The sequence below is a fragment of the Boleophthalmus pectinirostris genome, unplaced genomic scaffold, assembly GCF_026225935.1.
Source record: "Boleophthalmus pectinirostris isolate CB_2022bp ecotype Guang Dong unplaced genomic scaffold, ASM2622593v1 HiC_scaffold_1, whole genome shotgun sequence".
Lineage (NCBI taxonomy): Eukaryota > Metazoa > Chordata > Actinopteri > Gobiiformes > Gobiidae > Boleophthalmus > Boleophthalmus pectinirostris.
Window position 1 is genome coordinate 26376005 of NW_026570970.1, and position 22284 is coordinate 26398288.

General features: G+C 38.7%; 1 protein-coding gene across 1 annotated transcript in view; it reads left to right on the plus strand.

Moving 5' to 3' along the window:
• Positions 1–486: 486 nt before the first annotated feature.
• The window catches only part of nxph2a (neurexophilin 2a), a 31567-nt gene continuing 9769 nt past the window's right edge, over positions 487–22284 (plus strand). The window contains exons 1-2 of the mRNA XM_055149320.1: positions 487–806; positions 874–1019. Coding sequence (XP_055005295.1) covers positions 975–1019 — 45 coding nt within the window. The 5' untranslated portion in view covers positions 487–806; positions 874–974. The remainder of the gene's footprint in view (positions 807–873; positions 1020–22284) is intronic.

Consider the following 22284-nt stretch of genomic DNA (forward strand, 5'->3'; position numbering starts at 1 on the left):
TACTTTCAACTTTCAGTTAGGATAATTGACTGTGTTGTGCATTCACAGTGTATTTCTCAACTATAGTAATAACAAGTAAAAATATGATCTAAATCTTCTGAACAGATTACAATGGGCTATGGCCGAACTAATGATAAATATCCTTGTTTTCAGAAATCACTTTTTACTAGTTTACTGCACTGAACAGCTCTGTTACACCACTTAATTAGGTATTAGGTCAATTAATATCTAAAAATGTTTCCCACTGTATTTTACGTTCAATAATCAAGTATGATATAGCATGGTGTTGTTCTCTTGTGCGTAACAGTCTGCGCCCGGTCGGGTCACATTTTGGGAAGGTTCAGCACAATACCTTGCGCCACAAACGGAACTCACGTGACAATTTCTTATATTTGACGTGATATAACCATAGACTGGAGATAACCAAGCCGCTACCAACACAATACGCACATGGATAACAGTAGAAGATGTAGGGGGGTGAGCGGTGAGGCGACTGTGAGAAGACACGAGGAGGAGAGCGAGGAGCAGTGAGTGAGACCAGAGACAACAACTGGCTACAGAGTGCGCGTGCCCTGCGTAGTTACACAGGATACAGCGAGGGATGAGACCATAGGCTGTATAGATGAGACACTCTTTCGCTTCGGTCCTCAACTTTATCTGGTTGTGTTCTGTAGAAGTTTGGCAGTAAAAACTGATTTCTAAGGAGTAATTATTCAAAGGAGAGAAACTTGTACGGGATTTTAGGAGCTCGAAGTGGATTGGACAAGCATGACTGACTGCGCAAAGTGAAGTGCCATTTTAAAGCGGTGAGTTCAAGTTTCTTGCCAATTTAACAAAATCTCAGTGGAAAGTAATGTTTTGTGTTTTTTGCAGGTGAAAAAGAAACAATGTGCGAGCGCCATGTGCCTCTGCCCGGAGCGTCAGAGAGGATTTAAGCGTCGTTCATCGTGAATTAGTTCCGAAGTCAGTCAAAGATGAGAGCCGTGCAAACACTACTGCTGCTATTCCTCCTGCACCAGGTGAGTTCAGCGGAGCGAGTCAGTGCACAAAAAGTCATGTTTGGAGAAACAAGACAGCCGGGAAAGTGCGGGGGTTTGTTCAGGACTTTTGGAATATTTGCAGTTTTCCTACACGGGCTTTGGAGCGTTTGAACGCGCCTTTTGAAGTTGTTCCACATTAAATTAGGTTACTTATATATTTACTATGACTGTAAATGACAGCTGCAGGTTATAACTTGAATTGTCTAAAGTATTTCAGATCAAACCTTTGTAAACAGAATATTTCTATTTGCAGTATATTTGCTGATTTGAACAAAAAGATATATTTTTGCAAGAAATATTTTAATCACATTATACTGGCAGGGCTAATATATCTTATATTTTGTTGTAGAAAATGCATTACATTACATTACAACAATCAAAACAATAGCAAAGACAGTGTCAGTTCTTGTAATACATATAACATTACATATGACATCATGTTCAAATTAATGTAGGGCAATATTAAAGTAAGCTGTATAAGCACATATATGACTTTAAACATGAAACCTTTTGGCTGATACCTAAAATATAGTGATATAGTGATTCATTTAGAAATACAGACAGATTCAAGCTTTACAGTGCCTACACTATCCAACGCTCATATACTTTACATTATTTCTCTACAATTGACTTCTTAACTGTCCTTACTATCTCATTACCAGTCTTCATTCCACTTTTCTTAACTTAAGCCCAGCTCTTAATACATTCCTGATCTCTTTGTCAAACCTCAAACCCGCTCCCAAGTTAAAAAAATGACTAAATAAACTCAAAATTTGTAAAAATAAAAAAAAGACAAGACACTAGGTGAAAATGACTTTGCCGTGCCCCAATGATAACTTGTTAAAAGTGATGAAATTGCAAATCTGTGGTAGACTCTCATTGTCTTTTATAAGCTTTAATCTTTCAGTTGTGCTGTTTTGATTGCAAGATATTACAAAGAAAGATTTTCGGCTTAAGGCAAATTTTCAAGTGCCTTTTTCCTGCTGGATATTTATCATGCGCTTATATTCTGTGACTCCCGCCGTGATCACACCAAAACTGGAAATGCCATGTTATTGAAGAACATCTATGGTATCCTTCAAAGATGTTTTCCCCCCTTTTTAGAGATAGCCTTGAACTGCAGTTAAAAAGTGTATGTTGTAATCAGCTCAGCACCTTTGGGACCACCTTAGCCCCAAGAGAAGAGAGAGAGAGAGACAGAGAGAGAGGGAGAGAGAGGGCACATCTCCAGAGACAAGCCCGTTCATATGCTCCACTGCCCCACTCTGTCCCACTGGGCCCGGCCTGTCTGAAAATGGACATATTGGGTCTTATCACGTTAACTACACCACTCGTCTGGGGGTTTAAATGTGCAGTGATAAAATGGTGTCAAATTTTAGCACTCAAGTAATTTTGTACTGAGATATTTGACCAAGTAGATAGTGTGACTAAATTGAATTGGGTTTGTAATAGTTGTATAGACTTATAAGGGTTTGACCGTGAAAAGAAGTTAGGGATGAATAGTCTCATGTATCAGTAAAATATGTCATTTTTTCATACAAGATTAAATATTAATGAACGTTTTTCCTGTGCTTATAGACTTTACTGCAGTGTATGAATGGTACACTTCAGCTGTCCAAGCATTTTAATTGATAAAATTTGTGACATTTTCTGCATTTGTATTGAAAAAACTTCAAATTATCTGACATGGACTCAAATATTGCAAGTATATTTTTTACATGTTTGTATTGTCCACTCGTTAAGGACATTTTTAACTTTCACAAGGGCATTTTCAGCCTTCACGTTCATGTTTTCCTTTTATTTCATATGGCTGTGCAGTTAATTTAATTAGAATCCAGATTGAGATTCTTTCATTTCTAATCATCAGTGATATGCGTGGGTCTTTTAATTGGGACATCTGGAGCCAATCGTGTGTTTGGAGCAGAGTTTAAATTTAGAGGACGAAATTTGAAAATGTTTTATGTTAAATGGCAATTATTAAAAGTCTGTACTATCTATATTCAGGAAAGAAATATTAATGTGCCTGATCTTTATGAAGAAAAAATAAAAATAGGTTCGTAATATCACCCACTCATTTCATATCAGCGCACGAGAGAACACACCTCTTCTGTACTACATGCAGTTGTCGAGTTGTCTTGTAGAAGCATATGTCTCTTTCACTCCCCACGTAAACAGTTCTAACATGAATCAAAGTGTAAAAATAAAACTGAAATGGGCTAACCCCGACCTGGCCTCAGCATCTGTGCCTTACCCCGGGGACAAATCAAGCAGGTCAAAGCCATCCTCAGAGAATCCATTCTTACAGTGACATCTGCCGCAGTTAACCCAGCTGGCAATGACAAGAGAACAATATAGATAAGATAAACCTTCTTCAAAAGCTATGCACCCTGCCTCCTCCCTACAAGTTTGACTATAGGATTAAGTGTATAAGAAGACATCACTGCAAGACACCTGTAATGCGTTTATTGAGACGTGTTCAATGACAATGTATGTAACCATGGTGACAGGGGTGCGTTAAGCTTGTAGCAGAGACTAAAGACCATAAGTTTTGATCTTGGCGTTGATGATTCTTCCTTTAGTGAACTTGTGTGTGAATGTGTGTGCGCTGAATTAAGGATTACAAGATGTTTCTCGAAGAGGATTGGCCCAAGTTTGGTACTTTGAATCAGTGTCTGTTTAAATGTGTCTTGTATCTATCTGTAGTTGTTGGCAAAATTGCAAGAACACTTTGTACGTTGTGCTTTTTTAGTTTCAGTTTACATTAGAGCTTTGAAATCAATCAATAAAGAATTATGTTTTTTTAATTTTTGCATAAACTAGTTGGAAAGTACATTAAAATTCCAATAAATATTACACTGCTCGAAAAAAAAGTTGAAATCTTGTTTAAGTCACAAAATTTCAAACGATTATTTTCAGATCTGTAATTTTTTGTCAAGCTGCACACAGTTTTGTTTTTTTATGGACAAACTGTGTGGTATAACTTCAATGTTCTTAATGCTTAAATCAGATTTTCAATGGGGTGAGACAGTACACTGCGATGCCCAAAGTTGAAAAAGCACTTCGGCAAGGACGGCTGGTTTATCCTTGTCTTCATAACAAAACACAAATTCTACAGAAATCCCCTCCCTAAGGACTCTTTAACCCCTTTTCGCCTTTCCCATGCTCAATTATTCCTAACAGCGTTCATTATTTATTTATTGTATATTTAAAGGCAAATAGTGTTAAAAAAGTGTAATAAAATGTACAGTCGCGAGGATTAGAAGAAGCGCTTTAATCTCGTGCTTGTGATAATACGCCGTGGACTGATTGATTAGTTTTTCAGGAAGCTTATGTCAGAAAAACCTAATCCGTCTTTGGATTGTGCCAGCCTTGTAAGGTTTTCCGCACCGCCACTTTATCATGGCGGCGAATTACAGAGCTGCTGGGCTGTGATAAGGTCCTCGTCTCTTTTACCCCGAGCCCCCCTGCGACCCCCCCACTTTCCCCACCGGACAATAAAAAAATGTGTTTATATTCTTCACAGTACCCCTTGCTCGCACTTACTTGCTTTGGCCCCGGTCGCTTCACATCAGCCTCTCCTGGGGTTTGCCTTGTAAGAAAGCAAAAAAAAAACTGAGCTGGAGTCTTCAAAAGCCACCACAGAAATTGGGAGGAGAAAGAGGAGAAATAAGCAGCAGAAATGGCAGCAGGACATGTTTTTGAAGAAGCGATTATAGGCTGCAAGTACCAACAGAGGTTTTGTGAATTAATTTTGAAAAGCAGGTTACAGAAGACACAACAGGTTAAAAGTGTACATTTGTAACTAACAGACAATGTAAAGATCCACATTTGACAACAACACATTACTTACAAATCCCCCCCCCAATTCTGAATATTTGAATTTTGGGTAGAGTTAAGGCACTCAATGCAGTTGTCGTAAAAGGTGAATTGTTTGGCGAGAACTAATACATTTTCAAATATGAATTTAATTTAATCAAATTTCTACCTTATTTATATATTAACTTAGCAATTAATAATTATGGGACTTCTCTTTTGTTTTGTTTATGTGCTTAATCAACATCCAGCAAGTCAAAACATTTTTAAAAACTGCAACTGAAGTCTGTTTTCTAGCCAAATTTTCACATTTATTCGATTCATTATTTTGGTCACTTTTTCATGTATTAAGTAAAACACACAAGTTTTGATCTTGGTGATTTCTTGGCATTGATGCTTCCTTTAATGTGTGTGCTCTGATTTAAGAATTACAAAATGGTTCTTGAAGGAAATTGGGTACTTTGAATACTTGGTACTTTGAATACTTACTTTGAATTTGAATATGTATTGTTAAATATTGGCCAGTTTTATTGTTTTGATTTTGTTAATTGATTTCATGTAATAAAGTAAAATTTGTTTTACCATATGGATATATTGGTGAACCAGGAAGTAATGCTGCTGTGTGGTTAGCATGCTAGTTGTTAGGAGTTGTGGAAGTTGTGGAAAGCACTTAGAAACTCATTGCAGTGAATAAGTTGGATGCTTGGAATGCGTTAGGACTGAGAAATAAGTTTGGACCGCTGCAAACAATTTAACAATCAATTATTTTTTCACGCTTTTAAGTCAAAATCTGTTAGTTTTTTCACCCATATTTGAACCAAGAATACCACTAGTCTATGCTATTTCCAGTACTCCTCACCAATCCAGTACAAAAGTGTATCTCAAAGCATGCATTGACAGCTTGATGACCCAGGCCTATATACAACCAACGAGTCCGCCTTCCAGGAGTGATTTTGGAGCTTACCTGGCACTGATGTGTATCTGCGAACATATTGGGGTCATACTCTTTCTCTCCCTCGGGCTTGTCTCGATATCCTTCATAAACAAGCCTATATCTGTGGCATTTGGGGTCCTCCGCCTCAAAGGTTGTCATTTCTTTACCTGTAATCCCACAAATGAACAAGAGCACTGTCTACACCACTCACACAATTGACTGCATTGACAGCCTTTCTCAATCATCAATCATAATAGTGTGTGCTGTGACAATAAATCCATGCCAAAGGTCTGGAAAATTAGGATGGAAAAGTTGTGTGTGATTGATAGGTGCAGCTAGATCAATTTTACAAGATATGCTAATCAGTTACTGTTACAGCGTTTTATTTATAGTAACTTTTTCTATAACTATTCTTCTCTGCATTCACTATTCTGTTACTTCTTTGCCAAAGATATTCTGCAGTCAGAGTTGGGAAGTAACTAAATATATGTACGAAGAATACATATTCAGAATACACATTTTCAGTACTGTATTCTGTTACAGTTACTTTTTCATTTGGTGGTATTAAGAATCAGTTTAATTTCCTCAAATCAAAGGAACAGATTCCAGTACTTCACACAATTCTGGCTTCAAACTACATGCTTGTGAGAAAAATAGAAAACAGTTCTTGTGGTGCATGCATGTGTGATTTTTCCTTTTCCAGTTAGTAAATGCTTAACAAACTAACAAACATAAAGGTGTTTTAAATCCTATGTTGCTTTTTTACATAATGATTTAAATGCAATCCGATGTAAAAGTATTCTAAGTATTCAAAATACTTTGGGTACTCTTATTGGCTCACCAAAATAAAAAAAAAGCTTTTTTTTGTTTTGTTAAAATCTGTGAAATGAACAGTCTAACCTGCCATATGCACTATTAAATGGCCCATATTGAGCTATTTATGAGAAATCATATCTGGAGTTTTGTTTCATTTACACATGTTTAACACACAAATTCTGCAGATTAAGTGAGTTCTTCTCTCAAACAGAAAACACTCCACCGTGTGATGGTCATGTGGTAATACAGGAATTGCTCCACTGTGTTTTTAAACTCCATACAACTTAATTTGGATCATTTGGATGATTTCAGCTCTGGAATTGACAATATCTGTTGAACTAAAGGTAAAAAGGTAGCTGGAGCAGAGCATTTTGAGCATTGGAAATGTAGACAGACTAATTATATGATATATGATAATAAGACTCAAACATGTGTGAATGAAACAAAACACAACTCCAGGTATGTTTTTGGGAAGGTAACAGCATTGTAACATGGCTAAAATAAGAATCCATGTTGTGTAATATAGGACCTGTACATATAGTAAATCTATTTGCTGTATATAATTCATTCAGTTGCCATTTGTGATCAATAGATGTGATTGCAGCGCCCTTTTGCACAGACTATAGATCCAACATGGCCTCCGGGAGCTCCATTAAGGAGTTAAGTCAGACAATTATGAGTGGTGTGATTACCGTCCTGGGGCTGCTCTCACGATGAAGAGGGCACAGAGCTGGTTCTTCTCTGCCTCTGCACATTGCTCCATGTTAAATATGCTTTTTTGATCGCGGTCCACACAGCTATGAATTTTGATGGCTGTTTTGGCGCCCCAGGCATACTCCAATGTGCAGTCTGTAGCTTATAGCATTGTTGTAGCAGTGCGGCAGGGTCAAAGGAGTGAAGCAGCAGCTAATGCACAGCGCTGCCTTTATAACAGCTCCTTTGGTACTGGCCCATTCTGCACAATTCAGCCTAGACTCCAACATTTAGGTTTTATATGGTGAAAGTAATGAAAAGGCAGCCTACTTTCTGTGTGGAGTTTTGTACCCACAGTAACACAGCAAATTGTGTACCTCCCAAAATCATTTGAATGTCATATTTTTGAATGATTTTTGTATAATTTTGTACTAGATGCACAGTCTAGTAACTGCCCTTCAATAATAAAGTTTTCTGATTAATTTTGGCGTGGCACAGTTCATATTTCTGATGAACTGTGTGTTTAAATATTATTTCTAATTTAAAAAAAAGTTTTGGTTAACCCTGCTGGGGCAATTTAAAATCTGTATGATCTGTATGTATCTGTATGTTCCTAAAATGTTGCTTAATTTTGCCCTTCAAGTGAGTAAACTGTACCTAAATATAAACATATGTAGCTTCTTACCTGAACTCAGAAATGAACCTGCTTCTCAGTATCTACGCTTGCACATGACTTATTGCCCTGATAAAAAAAAGTCCCCTGGACAAACTCAAGCTAGAAGGAGCTGCACTTTTGTTTTTATCAACCTTTCATATGTTTTTAAAGCATTGCTCTCAGTGCAATAGAAAAGAACCAGAAACCAAAACAATATAACAAGATCTAATAAATGCACTACGATGACAATACAATTTGTCAGTGGTTTCTAAATAACAATTTCTGTGCTGTACTGAGGGCTCTCACTGCCAGCTCAGTCCTTGTTATCTTAGCCTGCATCATCAGAGGTAAAATACTGCAGAAGTATAGTCAGACTGGACTCCAGCAGACCAGAATGGACAACACTATTACATTGTCTTAAGGGTTCATATCTCTAGGTGCTGGGCCCTGTACTGATGGTAAATAAACTTCTCCTGCGTTAGAACTCCAGCCTCATACCTCTTCAACTCTCAGGAGACAATTTATTAGACAACATAGACTGTGGTTCACCAAAAGCATGGAAAATTAGACAGAATGACATTAAACTAATCTTTAGTTTAGATTAGTTTATCCACAAGCAGGTGACAATTACAGGTTAGATCTGTGGAGAGGGGAAAACAGCAAGAATGTATGTTTTTTTCTTTCTTTTTTAAGCAATAAAACACATGTAAGTAAGTAAGTCTTTATTTATATAGTGCTTTTCACAGACATTTTTTTGTCACAAAGATGCTTTACAGAGCATTACATTCAGCATTATTCATGTAACTGAACAAAGAAAGACAAGTTTCATGCCATACTGTGTAACATTACAGGCATAACCCTAAAAGACACATGGTGCACTGTTAAATAATCCAATTGAAACCAATAAAGTACTTCCAACAAATACAGACAAAAGCAGTATTTTAATATAAACAGCATACTTCCATTCTTAAAATCGTCACTCTGGCTCCTCTATTGTTGAATATAGTGTACTTTGTAACTCCAGTGTAATGACCTCTCCTTATAGCCCGTGTATAAGCCCCTGTCACATGTCAGTGCTTGTAAATTGACTGACCTCTTTAATTAAATGTACATTTCTCCCTTTTAAAAGCCAGGTGTGACGCTTATGTGTAAATCTGCTTTTGATTAGTGCTGTTCCTTTGAGCTTTTCTCTGCAGTTTGTCAGTGCGTCCGGTGTTCACAAAGCGCCATGTTTCTTGTGAAGTGCGTGTCTTTAGAGTCGCTGCACAAATTGGAACCTACGTCTTTTTCACGTCGCGTTTATTCTTCAAAAGAGTTTTTTTTTTCTAGTGTAAAATCAGCCTTCACTCAATCAGCTTTGAAAAATAGGAACATTTCGCAGTTGTATTTTGCAGCATTACTGGATTGTAATGAGCTGAAGTGAAGGCATTGTCCAATGTTGAAATAGTATTGTATACTATTCTATTTAAAAATAATAACATACACACTGACTTAAAGGTCCATTGTATAACTTTTCTGGTGGAGGGTCCATCAAAATATTTTCTTCATGGAGATGTTACAGCTTTGTCTGGTATGTTTAGTAGTATGGTATTAAACCTTTTGATCTAACAGGTTAGATCGGTGGAGAGGCAACCCTATGCACAGTCAGAAAAACTGTTTTTCTATGTATTTTTGAGCTATAAAATCACCTGTAATTGAATAAATGTAAGAGCTGATTAAAGTCCTACTGTAGAACATTCCAGGCAAAGCAATGCCATATCCATAGAAACAAGCAGGTGATGGAATGTTACACAGTGCACCTCTGTATTTATAAACTACACATAGTCTGTAAGCCACATTTGACATTTCCTTACTGGTTGGAGAAAACATGGTATTTTACACTTCTTCTCCGTCACTAACATTTTTTTAAAGGTCCCATATTATGTATTATGCCTATTTCAGTTGTTATTTTATCATGTTATAATGTTGTTTCCTCATCTAAAACATGCCTGGAGTTGTGTTTTGTTTCATTCGTTCAGTTTTTCTCTCAATCAGAAAACAATTTATTCCACCGTGTGATGTCACATGGAAGTGCTCCAGTGTGTTTTTAAACTCCATACACCTTCACTAGAATCATTTGGATAATTTCAACCGAGAAATGGCCAATCTCTACTGAACTAAAGGTAAAAAAGGCTAAAGGTGCTGCTCAAAAGAGTCAATTTTCTGTAATATAGGACCTTAAAATACTACGTAATTGTAGTACGCAATAATGTCATTTTCAAAAGCATAAAACATAAAAATATATAAGACTGAAAGGCCCATGTACTTGGTGCCATTTTTAAGCCTAGATGTCTGACTGTGTTTTTCATTTTTCATGGTATCATGAGAAAATAGCTGGAAACTACACTTGGGTGTGACATTTGGTAAATAGTTTGAACCCTGACTGAAACCAAGGGTGAATGTTATGGCAATATAAAATGTAATTGATGATGATCTCCTTTTGTGGATAGATGACACTGTGAAAGCAGCGCCCTGCACAAAGGCAACACGCAGTCTGCTTTTCCCCACCCATTTCTCCCATCCTGAGTGAGTGACAGGCACATTTAAACAATCAAGGTAAAGTGTGGACTCTCAGAAGATTTTAAATTTAAATAGTCTCATAAATGTTACAAGACAATTTAGGTATGGGATCTATGTTGTAATAAATTATGTTTATTTATGTATTTAAATTGTTTTGCTATTTTCCTCATTCCTAAACATATTGCTCGATGCAGTTGCTCTGTGTAGAAAATACCCATTACTAGTAGTGGTCAAATGAATAGTAATTTTACATCAATGTCACAATTTTACACTTTTTTCTGTCTGTGTTGGAGGTGTTTCTTTCTTGTGTGTGTGTATCAGAAGCACGCATGCACGCACACACTCACTCACACACATGCACACACATGCACACATACGCACACAGACCCAGTTGAGCTGATGCTTTGACCATGTAAGGCGATTATGAAAGTGATGATGTGCTGAAGGTAACATGTGTCTAAAAGTGAGAGTGGAGGAAGAGGAGGAACAGGAGGAGGGCTTTGGAGCTGTCACAAGTGCCAAATGCTGAGAACACAGTGGGATCCTGATGAGCACCTGACGGCGGGTGGGCACTGGAGGGGGTGGAGGGGTGCACATATTTCACCTGTAACACTTCTACTCTTCACTGCATCTCAATGTCCTCCAGCACCCCGTGATCACTGTCACCTTTACCCCCTGAATGTGCCACCTAAGAGGGTTAAACAAGGAGAGCAGAGATGCAATTAATACAGGGTTTAAATGAGGGGAGGGGTAGGTATGATCAGGATTGTGAAAGAAACATCAAGCAGTTGTGAGGAATAACAGCAAGCAGATGGTGACAGATCACAGTTTTATTTACCTCATCTTTACCTTTAGCTTTATTTTACCTCAAGAGCTGCTTATACACTCTATCTGTACTGGGGCAAGACAGATTTTCCTCACATACAAGGAAAAATCTTACAGACCTTTTTACTGTAAATGGTCACATTTGTCTATAGTGCTTTTCCACCTTCAAGGCACTCAAAGTGCTTTACAACAAGGAACCACTCACCCATTCACACACCAGTGTACGCAGACACTGTGGGCAAGGTGGGTTAAGTGTCTTGCCCAAGGACACAACGACAGCATTCATCTGTGGGAGCTGGAATCACACCAGCCAACCTGTGGGTCAGTGGATCTGACCGCTCAACCTGTGATGTTTATGTCGAGAGCTGGATTCAAACCGCCAACCTTTAGATCTGTGGGCAAATGCTCTACCAACTGAGCTACTGCCGCCCTGTAACTTACATAGAAAATGATTTTACATTCTGTTTATTGCATTTTTTTTTTATCAAAAACTGCTTAATTATAGAAACAGATTTAACAATATAGCACTTCACCAATAGCTTGATTCACCAGCCAGTTTCACTTCATAGAAACCGTCTGTCCTCGCAGTGTTAGAATTCCTTCGCTCAACGGTAGGCAGGTACATTTTAAAATTTAACCGCTATTTCGCCGCTATTTGGTCGTGATGTATGTAATTCGCTGCTAACGGGGCTAACTGGTATATTAAGTTTTTCCCAAATCCCGTAGGAAGAAGGGCAATAACGTCTTTCCCCTTGATAAAATTGACCAAACATTGTCCTTGTTCCAGCTTTAAATCCTCGATTTCGAGAATCCTTGCCAACACAGAATGTATGGCTCTTTGCTGATTGGCTGGTGCTGGAACTTGCACTTTCTGAGTTTTGTGAACCATCTAGTGTATTCTGATTCCTGACCAAGTCGCTGGAGAGAAATGAAACTGAGCAGAGGCACTAAGTGATGTCAGCCTGGCTACTTCATCATAGCAGATTAATTTTTTTATGTTTTTATTGAAGAATGTGACATTTATGTAATCATACATTTTTAACCCAGGCTAACTGCAAATAACAGGGTAGGGGCCGGAGATAGGGGGTAGGTGAAAAAGGTTAAAAAGTAGAATGATCTGAATGAACTAGAATGATCTGAAGACTCAAGACTCAAATATAGGACAATATAGCATTACTTGAGCATGCATGCATGAATCAGTGGAAATACAATTTTGAGTAAGTTGAGGATCAGGAAACATTTATAAAAGTCTATTTTACACTATATGCCCTCTTTAAAGCTCAAATCAACCTGATATATATGACCTGAAAAGTAATACATTGTTGAATTGTTCCTTGGTTTCCTAGAATGTATCCTATTTGATTGCAATTATTTTGAACCATAGAGTTTATACAGCTATGGATTATTTGTAATATGTGTTTGTAAAGTAACTTTTTACAGAAGTGTTTTTTTCACCTCTTCAGCTCACTAATAGATATAAAATGAGAGACTATAGAGACCATCACGCCTCCTGGTGAGATAGTGTATTAATTTATAACCAATTTGCTCTGAAATTACCTTATCGAATTAACAAATTGGGCTTGCTCCAGTGAGGATACATTTGCATTAAAACACGAGGATTACCATTTAAATGTGATTATAGTGTTTAGTGTTATTATGTCATGATTAAACCATAGAAGAAACAGCAACATTCACAATCATAATTAGACATAGAACAGTTTTTTCTTTAACATTTAGCATTTATTATGTTTTAGGGTCAGGGCTGCTAAGATATGGGGGAAATCCAACTTTTTATTATGTGTTAAAGGTGCACTACTTTTGCTTGAGGGTCTGTCGCCTGCTTGTTTCTATGGATATGTCATTGCTCTGCCTGGAATGTTCCACAGTATGACATTAAATGGCCTTACATAAACCTTAAATAACCTTACATTTATTCAATTACAGGTGGTTTTATAGCTCAGAAATACCTATAGAAAAACAGGCACTCTGACTATGAGCAGGGTCGCCTCTCCACAGATCTGACCTGTAACCTGGTGTGGTTTAATGCTATACTGTAAAACATTCCAGACAATGCAATTACATCTCTGTGCAGAAAAGCATTTTTTGGACTCTCTACCAAAAAAGTTACACAATACATCTTTAAACAATATTTCACAAGTTTACGTTGAGTTGAAAGCTCAAGTCTGTGCCGTACGCAGCAGAAGCAGAGAGAAAAGATGGCAATAATGACATGACGACTTCAAAACTGACTAATACCCTTCATGGGGCGATTTATGCTAGCCAAAGGAGGTTATGTTATGTGCTGTAATTTATGCTAATCGCCAGATAAAAGACGCCCCGAGTGACATCATGAGCGGGCGATAGTGTTGTGCTTCTCTACACTCGCTGGAAACAGGGTCACCTCCCAAACTCAGCTTCACTTGTGTTTTTATTGGTGTATTTTTAGAACTGCAGTGATGACAAAATAGAAATGGCGAGTTTGATTTTTCTTGAGGTGGACTTGGGTTAAGTCTCTAAGGAGGCAGTGGTATTCGTGACCTGTTATTGTGCGCACAGGATGTCAAAAGTCAAGGACACTTTACATGGTGGTTGGGTTTGTTGTTGAGTTTGGGTGAGCTGAGAAAGTTGAGAAACAAATTGAAAACACAGTCTATACTTATTTTATTTTTATATGTATATGTTGTATTTTTATTGACATTTTTACAGTATCAAGCAACAAACTAGACCAGAATTTAAAACTAGCCTGCAACCGCCCAATTCCTGATTATCAGACAATAAAGTGCTTTATAATTTGATGCAGACAGTTTCATGTCAAGAGCCGCTCAATACAGCCCTATTTTGCCCCCAAATGCTAGTGTAAGTATGGGGTGTGGAGATCTAAACAAGCGGTGTGCTGTGGCTGAATATCAGGTGGAGTGGAGCAGACTGAGGTCGTGGTGTGGCATGTTCAGTGAATTGCCAGAATGATAAAAATAAATATCTAACTAGTCCACTGAAAAACAACATGCAACATGCTCAAGACTTCTTATTATTTGAAAATATATTAGGATGATAAATGCTTAACATTCATAACATGTTTGTGTGTGTGGGGGGGGGGGGTTGTGTGCTGTCCAGATGCCCTCCCACAGCAGAGCACAGCTCCTCTCCGGCTGTGTCGGCTTAGTACTGCTCTATAGCTTGGTTTGATCTGGATCTGTACAAAAGCTGCTCAGTCACATGAGGCCGTTTACAGCACTGTTCTAAAGTGTGTTTTATTACCCTGTCTGCGGTCCTAATGCTGCAATGTTGAATTTCCTCACATCCTCGTACCCTTTTAGCGCCATTTAATTTCGTGACCAAATTATTCCCATTGTACCATTTTGGTTAGCTTATAAAGTTAGTCGCCATTATGTAGGCTACCACCAGAACCGTAGAAAACTGTGCACAGAGGCATGGAGTGGCTGGACTCTGACAGAGATCAGCATGTGCATTTACTGACAGCTCGGAGCTGTGACAGTGGAGCAGACGCACGTCTTGTACGTGCTGCCAGGGCAGGCGGGAGCGGGTGTGACCAGGGGGAGAGCAGCCGCCAGCGGGTCTGCTGTGGGATGGGGAGGGCATGAGACTGCTCTGCTCCGTAATGGGAGACAAACAAATGGAGAAACATAGAGAAAACTAAAAAGGTTGACATGTGTGCGTGCACGGGCTTACAGTGTTCTGAACACAGACTCAGCCAGTTCTGTCACAGCTCATCCAAAATTCTATATTCCTGGTGCCTCTACTGGTGTGTACTTGCATAATGGGGCTCTGGAGCTGTTTTATTGTACTCATACATAACTTTTCCTCCACACCCTTCTTTGCTGCCTCTTAATGAGGCAAAGATTACAGACATTACCCACACTGGCGGTGCTTTTAAATGCAACAGCAGTCACAGATTAGTTGAGATGTCATCACCATGTACAGTACATACTTGCACTGTCTCACTCCAGCCTCCAGCAGCGAAGTACAGCCCAACCTGGACACACCCCCTCATTAACACTAGCGCTAGTGCTAAGATTGGGGGCAAGATAGGGCCCATTATCTGTACTTGGCCAAGATGAATTTTGCTCAGATACATGGAAGAAATCAGGTACAGGCTTTTTACTATAACATACATAAGTAATTATTTTTAGAACTGCAGTGAAGTCATAATAAAATGATGAGTTTGATTTTTCTTGAGGTGGACTTAGGTTAAGTCTCTGAGGACGCAGTGGTACTCGTGACCTGTTACTGTGCATGCAGGATGTCAAAAGTCAAGGACACTTTACATGGTGGTTGGGTTTGTCAAATTGAAAATCAAGCTGAAACACTGTAAATACTTTTATTTTATTTTTTAGTTTTATTTTTTATGTTTTGCAATACTAGACAAACACCCTGAAGCTTATTTCTTTCCATAATAATTCAATCTATGTACTTATGTGTATTATTCGTCTAGTCCTCACTCTCAATAGTGGGTAGTGAATAGTTTTTGCCTTAGCTGCCCTGAGGCTGAATGATAGAAACCTGACTGGCCTCACTGATCACTGCTAATCACTCATTCATACAACAATAACACACAGGCAAGAAAGGGTAAGATATTTTTTCCTAGCACTTTGCGTTTTGTGCTTTGTGTGCATGGGAAATATATCTTTTCTAGGACATGCATGGAAATATGGTCACATCTAAAAACATTTTGTCCAATTAGAGAGAGGGAGATACTTTATTGATCCCGAGGGAAATTCAAGATTAAGATGAAGATCCTCATACTCAAGCAGCAGTCATCATTCCTGAGAGCTGTCAAAACAGTTCAATGTGTTCACAGTTGGAACACTTAGGCAGGTTATATAGACACTGTGAAGTCTGGTGTCACCATTGGGATCAACCCTGTGACAACCTCAGCTTCACTCATGCCTTGCTTTTCTCTCACTTTGGCTCTCACAGCTCCAGGAAATAAAAAGAGCGATGTGACAGGAGTGAAGAGACAGGACCGATGAGACAAGACCAACGAGTCAGGAGCAATGAGACAGGAACGATGAGACAGGAGAGATGGGATAGGACAGAAAGGAGCTATGAGACAGGAGAGATGTGACAGGAGCTATGAGACAGGAGAGACGTGACAGGAGCTATGAGACAGGGGAGATGTGACAGGAGCTATGAGACAGGAGAGACGTGACAGGAGCTATGAGACAGGGGAGATGTGACAGGAGCTATGAGACAGGGGAGATGTGACAGGAGCTATGAGACAGGGGAGATGTGACAGAGCTATGAGACAGAGAGATGTGACAGGAGCTATGAGACAGGAGAGACGTGACAGGAGCTATGAGACAGGGGAGATGTGACAGGGCAGACAGAAGCTATGAGACAGGAGCTATGAGACAGGGGAGATGTGACAGGACTGATGAAACAAGAACGATGAGACAGAAGTGATATGACAGGACAGACAGGAGCTATGAGTCAGGAGCGAGGAATGATGTGGCAGGAGTGACAGGAGCAATGAGACAGGGCTCTTCCCTTTTACAATCATGTGGGTTTAGATGATCCCAAGCCTGCAGGAGTGTTTATGGGGTGGCACGGGCACAGATAAATAACAGTTTCTTGTTTAATTAACAAAAATGTGTATACAATTACATTTAAAAATCAGTTTTGAGCTAAGATATTAGCAAGGTCTGGTTGATCAGTAATTCATAATAAGTGTGCATTATATCTGCACACTCTTCACATAAATAACAAAATTAAAGCTTGTCTTTTCTTTGGGGCATCCCGGAGCAGTAGGAGGCACAGTCCCGGCCCACTGTAGACCCTGCCCAAATCCCTGCACCTGCCATGTGTCCTGTCTCTTCTCTGATTAAAAGTGACATGACACTGTTCCAGTGATCAGTGCTGGTCTGGAGCCTCTATGGGCCCCAGGGCTCATCACTGTCTGAGGGCTGCTCTGTAATACCCCCTAACACCAGGAGGAGGCAGGAGGGAGGGTGAAGAGTGGGTCTGTGGGAGTGGAGATCATGTAATGTTCATTCTAGTTTTGGCTCAATGGCTGCACAGAATGAATACCTTGGAAAAACATGATTTCTAACTGTGAGTTATAAGTCAAGTTTAATGCCATACTGTGGGACATTCTAGGCAAAGAAAAGTTACATTGAATGCACATGGCTATTACTCACATTTGCAATAGCAGGGACATTAGTGCAGTTTGGTTTATAATGTTTCAGACACAGATTGGAAATAAAATTATAGGTCTGGTCTCCATGGAGATAATAGACTGAACAAGCTTTCAAACGCTTAACTTTTTTTTCTGAAAGTGTATGGGAAAAAAGAATGAGAAATTTACTTCCGGAACAGGGGCGTGGAGAGTCACAGTTGAGCTACATTGTATCACAGTAGAAACAGAGTTTTTATTTTATAGTCATAGAGTCCTGGGCTGTCCTCACTGACTGGTTTGGCAGGTGTTCGAACCCAAGACATATTACAAAATGCCTCTGCTGTAACAGGGAGGTGTAATTTCCACCAAATGTCCAGATTTTGTGTTCGTGGAAAAGGCATCAGGTTAATGAAGCTTCGGACACAGAAAATTAGCGGCCAAACGAATTGAACCACTAAAGTGAGGTCGATTTGCACAGATAAATCCATGAAGAACGCCGGGCGCAGCGTGGAGTGGGCTGTGCTGCACTGATGAGCAGGTTAATTACCCATTTTGTTTATTGTGGGAACCAAGTCTGAAAGCAATTTGTCCCCAGACGCAAATCCCAACCTTATGTGCTGCAAAAATATACAATACATGGGGGTGAATTGGATGGAGTAAATGCATATGTCATCAAGGAAGTTGGTATTGTACTTTTACACAGATGGTAGTGGTAGAAGTAGAAAAGAAGTAGTTGCCATTGTTGTTTCCGGAGATGCAAATTTTGAATATCAAGTGTACTGTCCATATTAACAATATAAAAACTACTACTGCTATCTTTCTTCACTTTTAGTTTTGTTAAATTTTGACTCAGTACAATACTTGAATCTCAATCAAGACATACTTCTGATGGGTTGGCATAATCTTGTCTGAAAGTTGAATAACTAATAGTAGCTGTGCATTAGTAGTAGTTGTATGCTTAGCTGCAGTATTTGTAGCAGTTGAAAGTGCTAAATAGTTGTTCTCATCCTGACGACAAAGTGCTTAAGTTTGTAAGTGTATGATATTTTTATAGTATTTGATCCTCTTGACAATTTCAGTCTATTTTTATTTTTTTTAGTTTATGTTTTTTAGTTTTTAGTTTTTCTACAACTAATTCCATTGCTTTTTGGTGAAATCTGAACTGTTAAAAACCCTTGTAGCGACTGATATTGTAACATATTAGCCTATTCAAATAAATTATAAAGGAATACCAGCTTGAACGTCCCCTGGCTTAAAAGTTTTGGTTCGAATGTCCCATTCTCTCAGCTTGAACGTCCCCCCATCTCCGTCCGGGTGCCCCCTTCTCTTGTAACAGGGCACACAGGTAACTGCTGTGCCCAGGAGAGAGGGGATGTTCTTGCTGGCCTTTAGTTGGCTGCGTCACACACTGTGATATATTGAATTAGAAAATCATAATAAAATAAAATGTGAATGTAGCCAGACCAAATGTCAGACCTTGTTTATGTCATTTTACCAATCTTCCTGAAATGGCACACATTTTTCCAGTCTGTAATATCAAAATAATTCTCATTTGCTCATAGACGTTTACTGTGAAATTGTATAATAATAGTTTTTTTCTTGTTTCTCATGTCCTATAGCATCTGTAATTTGGGAAGAAAAGCTACAGAATTTGTTCAGAAATCATTCAGAATCACTTTTAGGAAGGTCTTCACTATATATTTATTTGAAATAAATAAAGATAAAATCCTGAAATAGTTGCGGCACAGTTAAGACCACATAATCTTTGCATGTTTTTTTTCTGTATGTTTGGACAAATGTCTTGAGATATACTGTAACTTGTGTATGTACAATATATATAATGACAAAAAGTGTTTTTTTGTTTTTTTTTTTTTTTTTTTTTTTATGTAAATAGATTAACTTATTTAGTTTCATAAAGGGTACAGTTCAGGAGGACTTTCCACCTTGGGGACTTTCTAACTGGTTCCCCAATAAAGACATAAATAAATAAAATAACAGTGAAGTATGTCATATTGAAATTTGTACACATGCATATATAGTGTGGTAATAGTAGGTTTATAATTAATGTATGATGAGTGTAACAGTCAAGAAAAAGTAATGTTGGCAGTTATAATATTACAATTTCTTATTTATAGTATATGGTGATTCTCCATTACTGTAAATCATGTCTCCCTGGGAGATTAGAATCAACTAATGCATGTAAAGCCTATTTATTAACAGGTAGTACTTTTTACATGTTTATATTTTCCATTTTCTTTTGCATTCCACATTTATATTTTTTCCTTGAGCCCAGCTTTATAGTCCCGCATATTCCAGTCTGATTATAAAGATCTAATATGCCCATCTAGTCTTTATTACCCCATCACCACTGAATGCATTTTAACTACATTTTTACAGATGAACTAGATGCCAGATGTCAGTTGCTTCCTAATAACTTTCCAGAGGCTAGTTGTGGTCGCCGTGGCAATTACCTCCATGTCAGTAGTGAGAAAGATGTGTGCGCCCGCGGGACAGCAGACGGACGCTCTGATTGGCTCTTAACACATGGACGTCCAGCCTGATCCGTCCTGGTGCACTGGCTCCATCATTCACACCAACTTAACTAAGAACTATACACACTGAATTGTGAGGTTGAATGATTAGGGAAAAATATCAAACTGCAATTTTTCTGATTTCAATTTGTATTTTGATGGCAGGATTCTGTTTAAAGTTTAGATTCAGAGTAACTAACTTTTGAGAGAGGATGGAAATTTTAACTTTAAACTAATCCCAACTCCTGTCCATTTCAGAACATGTTTGTAGAGATCTAAACTACAGGGTTAGCAACGTTTTAGTGCGATAAGAGAGGATCATTTGTTGATTTTCATTCAATTGCAATTAATCTTGGAGCCCCAATGAATGTTTGGAAAGACGCTACAGTATATTGAAGATTTGGTTATAATTATAAATGGTATATTAAAATACATAGATTTTTTCCCTTTGCATACTGCCCTATTTCCTGCCCTTTTGAGTTGTCAATAAAGGCTATGCCAGGAATAATGCAGTTTAAGTACACAGTATATAGTTTTCTAAGCAGGTAATTAAAGATGCTTTCACTAGCTAGGACCACATCAACAAGGACATAGTGCGAAGAAGTGTATTGATAATGTACGAAGCGAGGCAGAGATGGCTGGGTTGAGACTATGGGTGGGGGCTCCGTCTCAATCTTCAATTGGCCCAGCCGGAACGGGACCCCCCTTGTAGGGGTCTTATGACTGAAAGACAAAATAGGGGATGGGAGGGTGGTGTTGAGTTAGCCGAGGCTGCTACATATAGGCTTCTGGGAAATTAGAGGGGTGGTTGAGGTGAGATGTGGTTCGCTGGTGAGAGGAGAGGGCGGCTGAGGCGTGGTCCTGGTCCTGAATCTCAGTTAATCATATTAACTACATTTTATTTCTAGAAATAAATTTCTTGAACAATGTGCATTCATACTATGAGTATGCTCACCTGTCCACATGTCTGACCACATCTGACCTGTAATTATGCCATTTGCTGGTCTCCATGGAGATAAGTTTTTATTAGATCTTATGATTTCATTTGGTAATACAAGAAACGCTCCACTGTGTTTTTAAACTCCATACACCTTCAGTAGAATCCATCCATCCATTTTCTTTCACTTATCCGGGGCTGGGTCGCGGGGGGAGGAGTCTAAGCAGGGACTCCCAGACCTCCTTCACCTCAGACACTTCCTCTAGCTCCTCTGCGGGGGATGTGCCCAGAACACCTCCCAAGGAAGGCACCCAGGAGGCATCCAGAAATCCAGAACAGAGGCCCGAGCCACCTCAACTGACTCCTCTCGACGTGGAGGAGCAGCGGCTCTACTCTGAGCTCCTCCCATGTGACTGAGCTCCTCACCCCATCTCTAAGGGAGCATCCAGTCACCCTGTGGAGGAAACTCATTTCGACTGCTTGTATCCGCAGTCTTGTCCTGTTTCACTAGAATAATTTGAATAATTTCAGACCTGGAATTGCTCTATTGAACTGAAGGTAATAGGTAGCTGTTAAAATTACCACTATATGACATCACAAGGTGGAACAGAGCATTTTCAATTTCAGAGATGTAGACAGACAAATAAATATAATGACAATACATATTTATACAAACATTATACAAAAAGACAGAGCTCTAGATGAAGATAAACATCAAAGTCTTCCAAACAAAGCATAGAGCGATACAATGAAGTCTAAACATGAACATTGTACCGGGCTTTGCATGCTAAACCATGTGCTACAATTTTTCCACAAAAGAAAAATACAAACACTTTAAAAGAAACATCAATTTCTCTAACAGCCTTGTTTACTTCAAAGCCGTACTTATTTTGGTTTTATGCTGTACAAACTGCTCCAATTCAGGGCACTTTTAGGAGAGGACATTGCATCTTGAATAATAATATTTTGTAGTTTGATTTCCCAAGAGAGAAAGAAAGTAAGCGGTGAAAGCTCTTTTGACATCAGCACAACAAAGTAATCCTATAATTGTTTGTGATGTATGATAAAAGGCTGGAAATGTCTTGTATTTTTCAGATCTACTTGTGAGTGTATCTTTTGAAGGAGCACGGGAAATGATGCATATAATTTAGCACTCGGTCTAAAACGTAGAATAAATTTACATGTGACTGTTTGTAACTCTTGTGGTTTTTAATAGTGTAAGGTGAAGATTTGAGAATGGTGTACAATGATTTATGGTGATCCGCATAATTGAGAGCTACCATTTGAGTTAAGTTAAATTTGTAAGTTACCAGTAGATGGCAGATGTGAACAATAGTGACAGAGT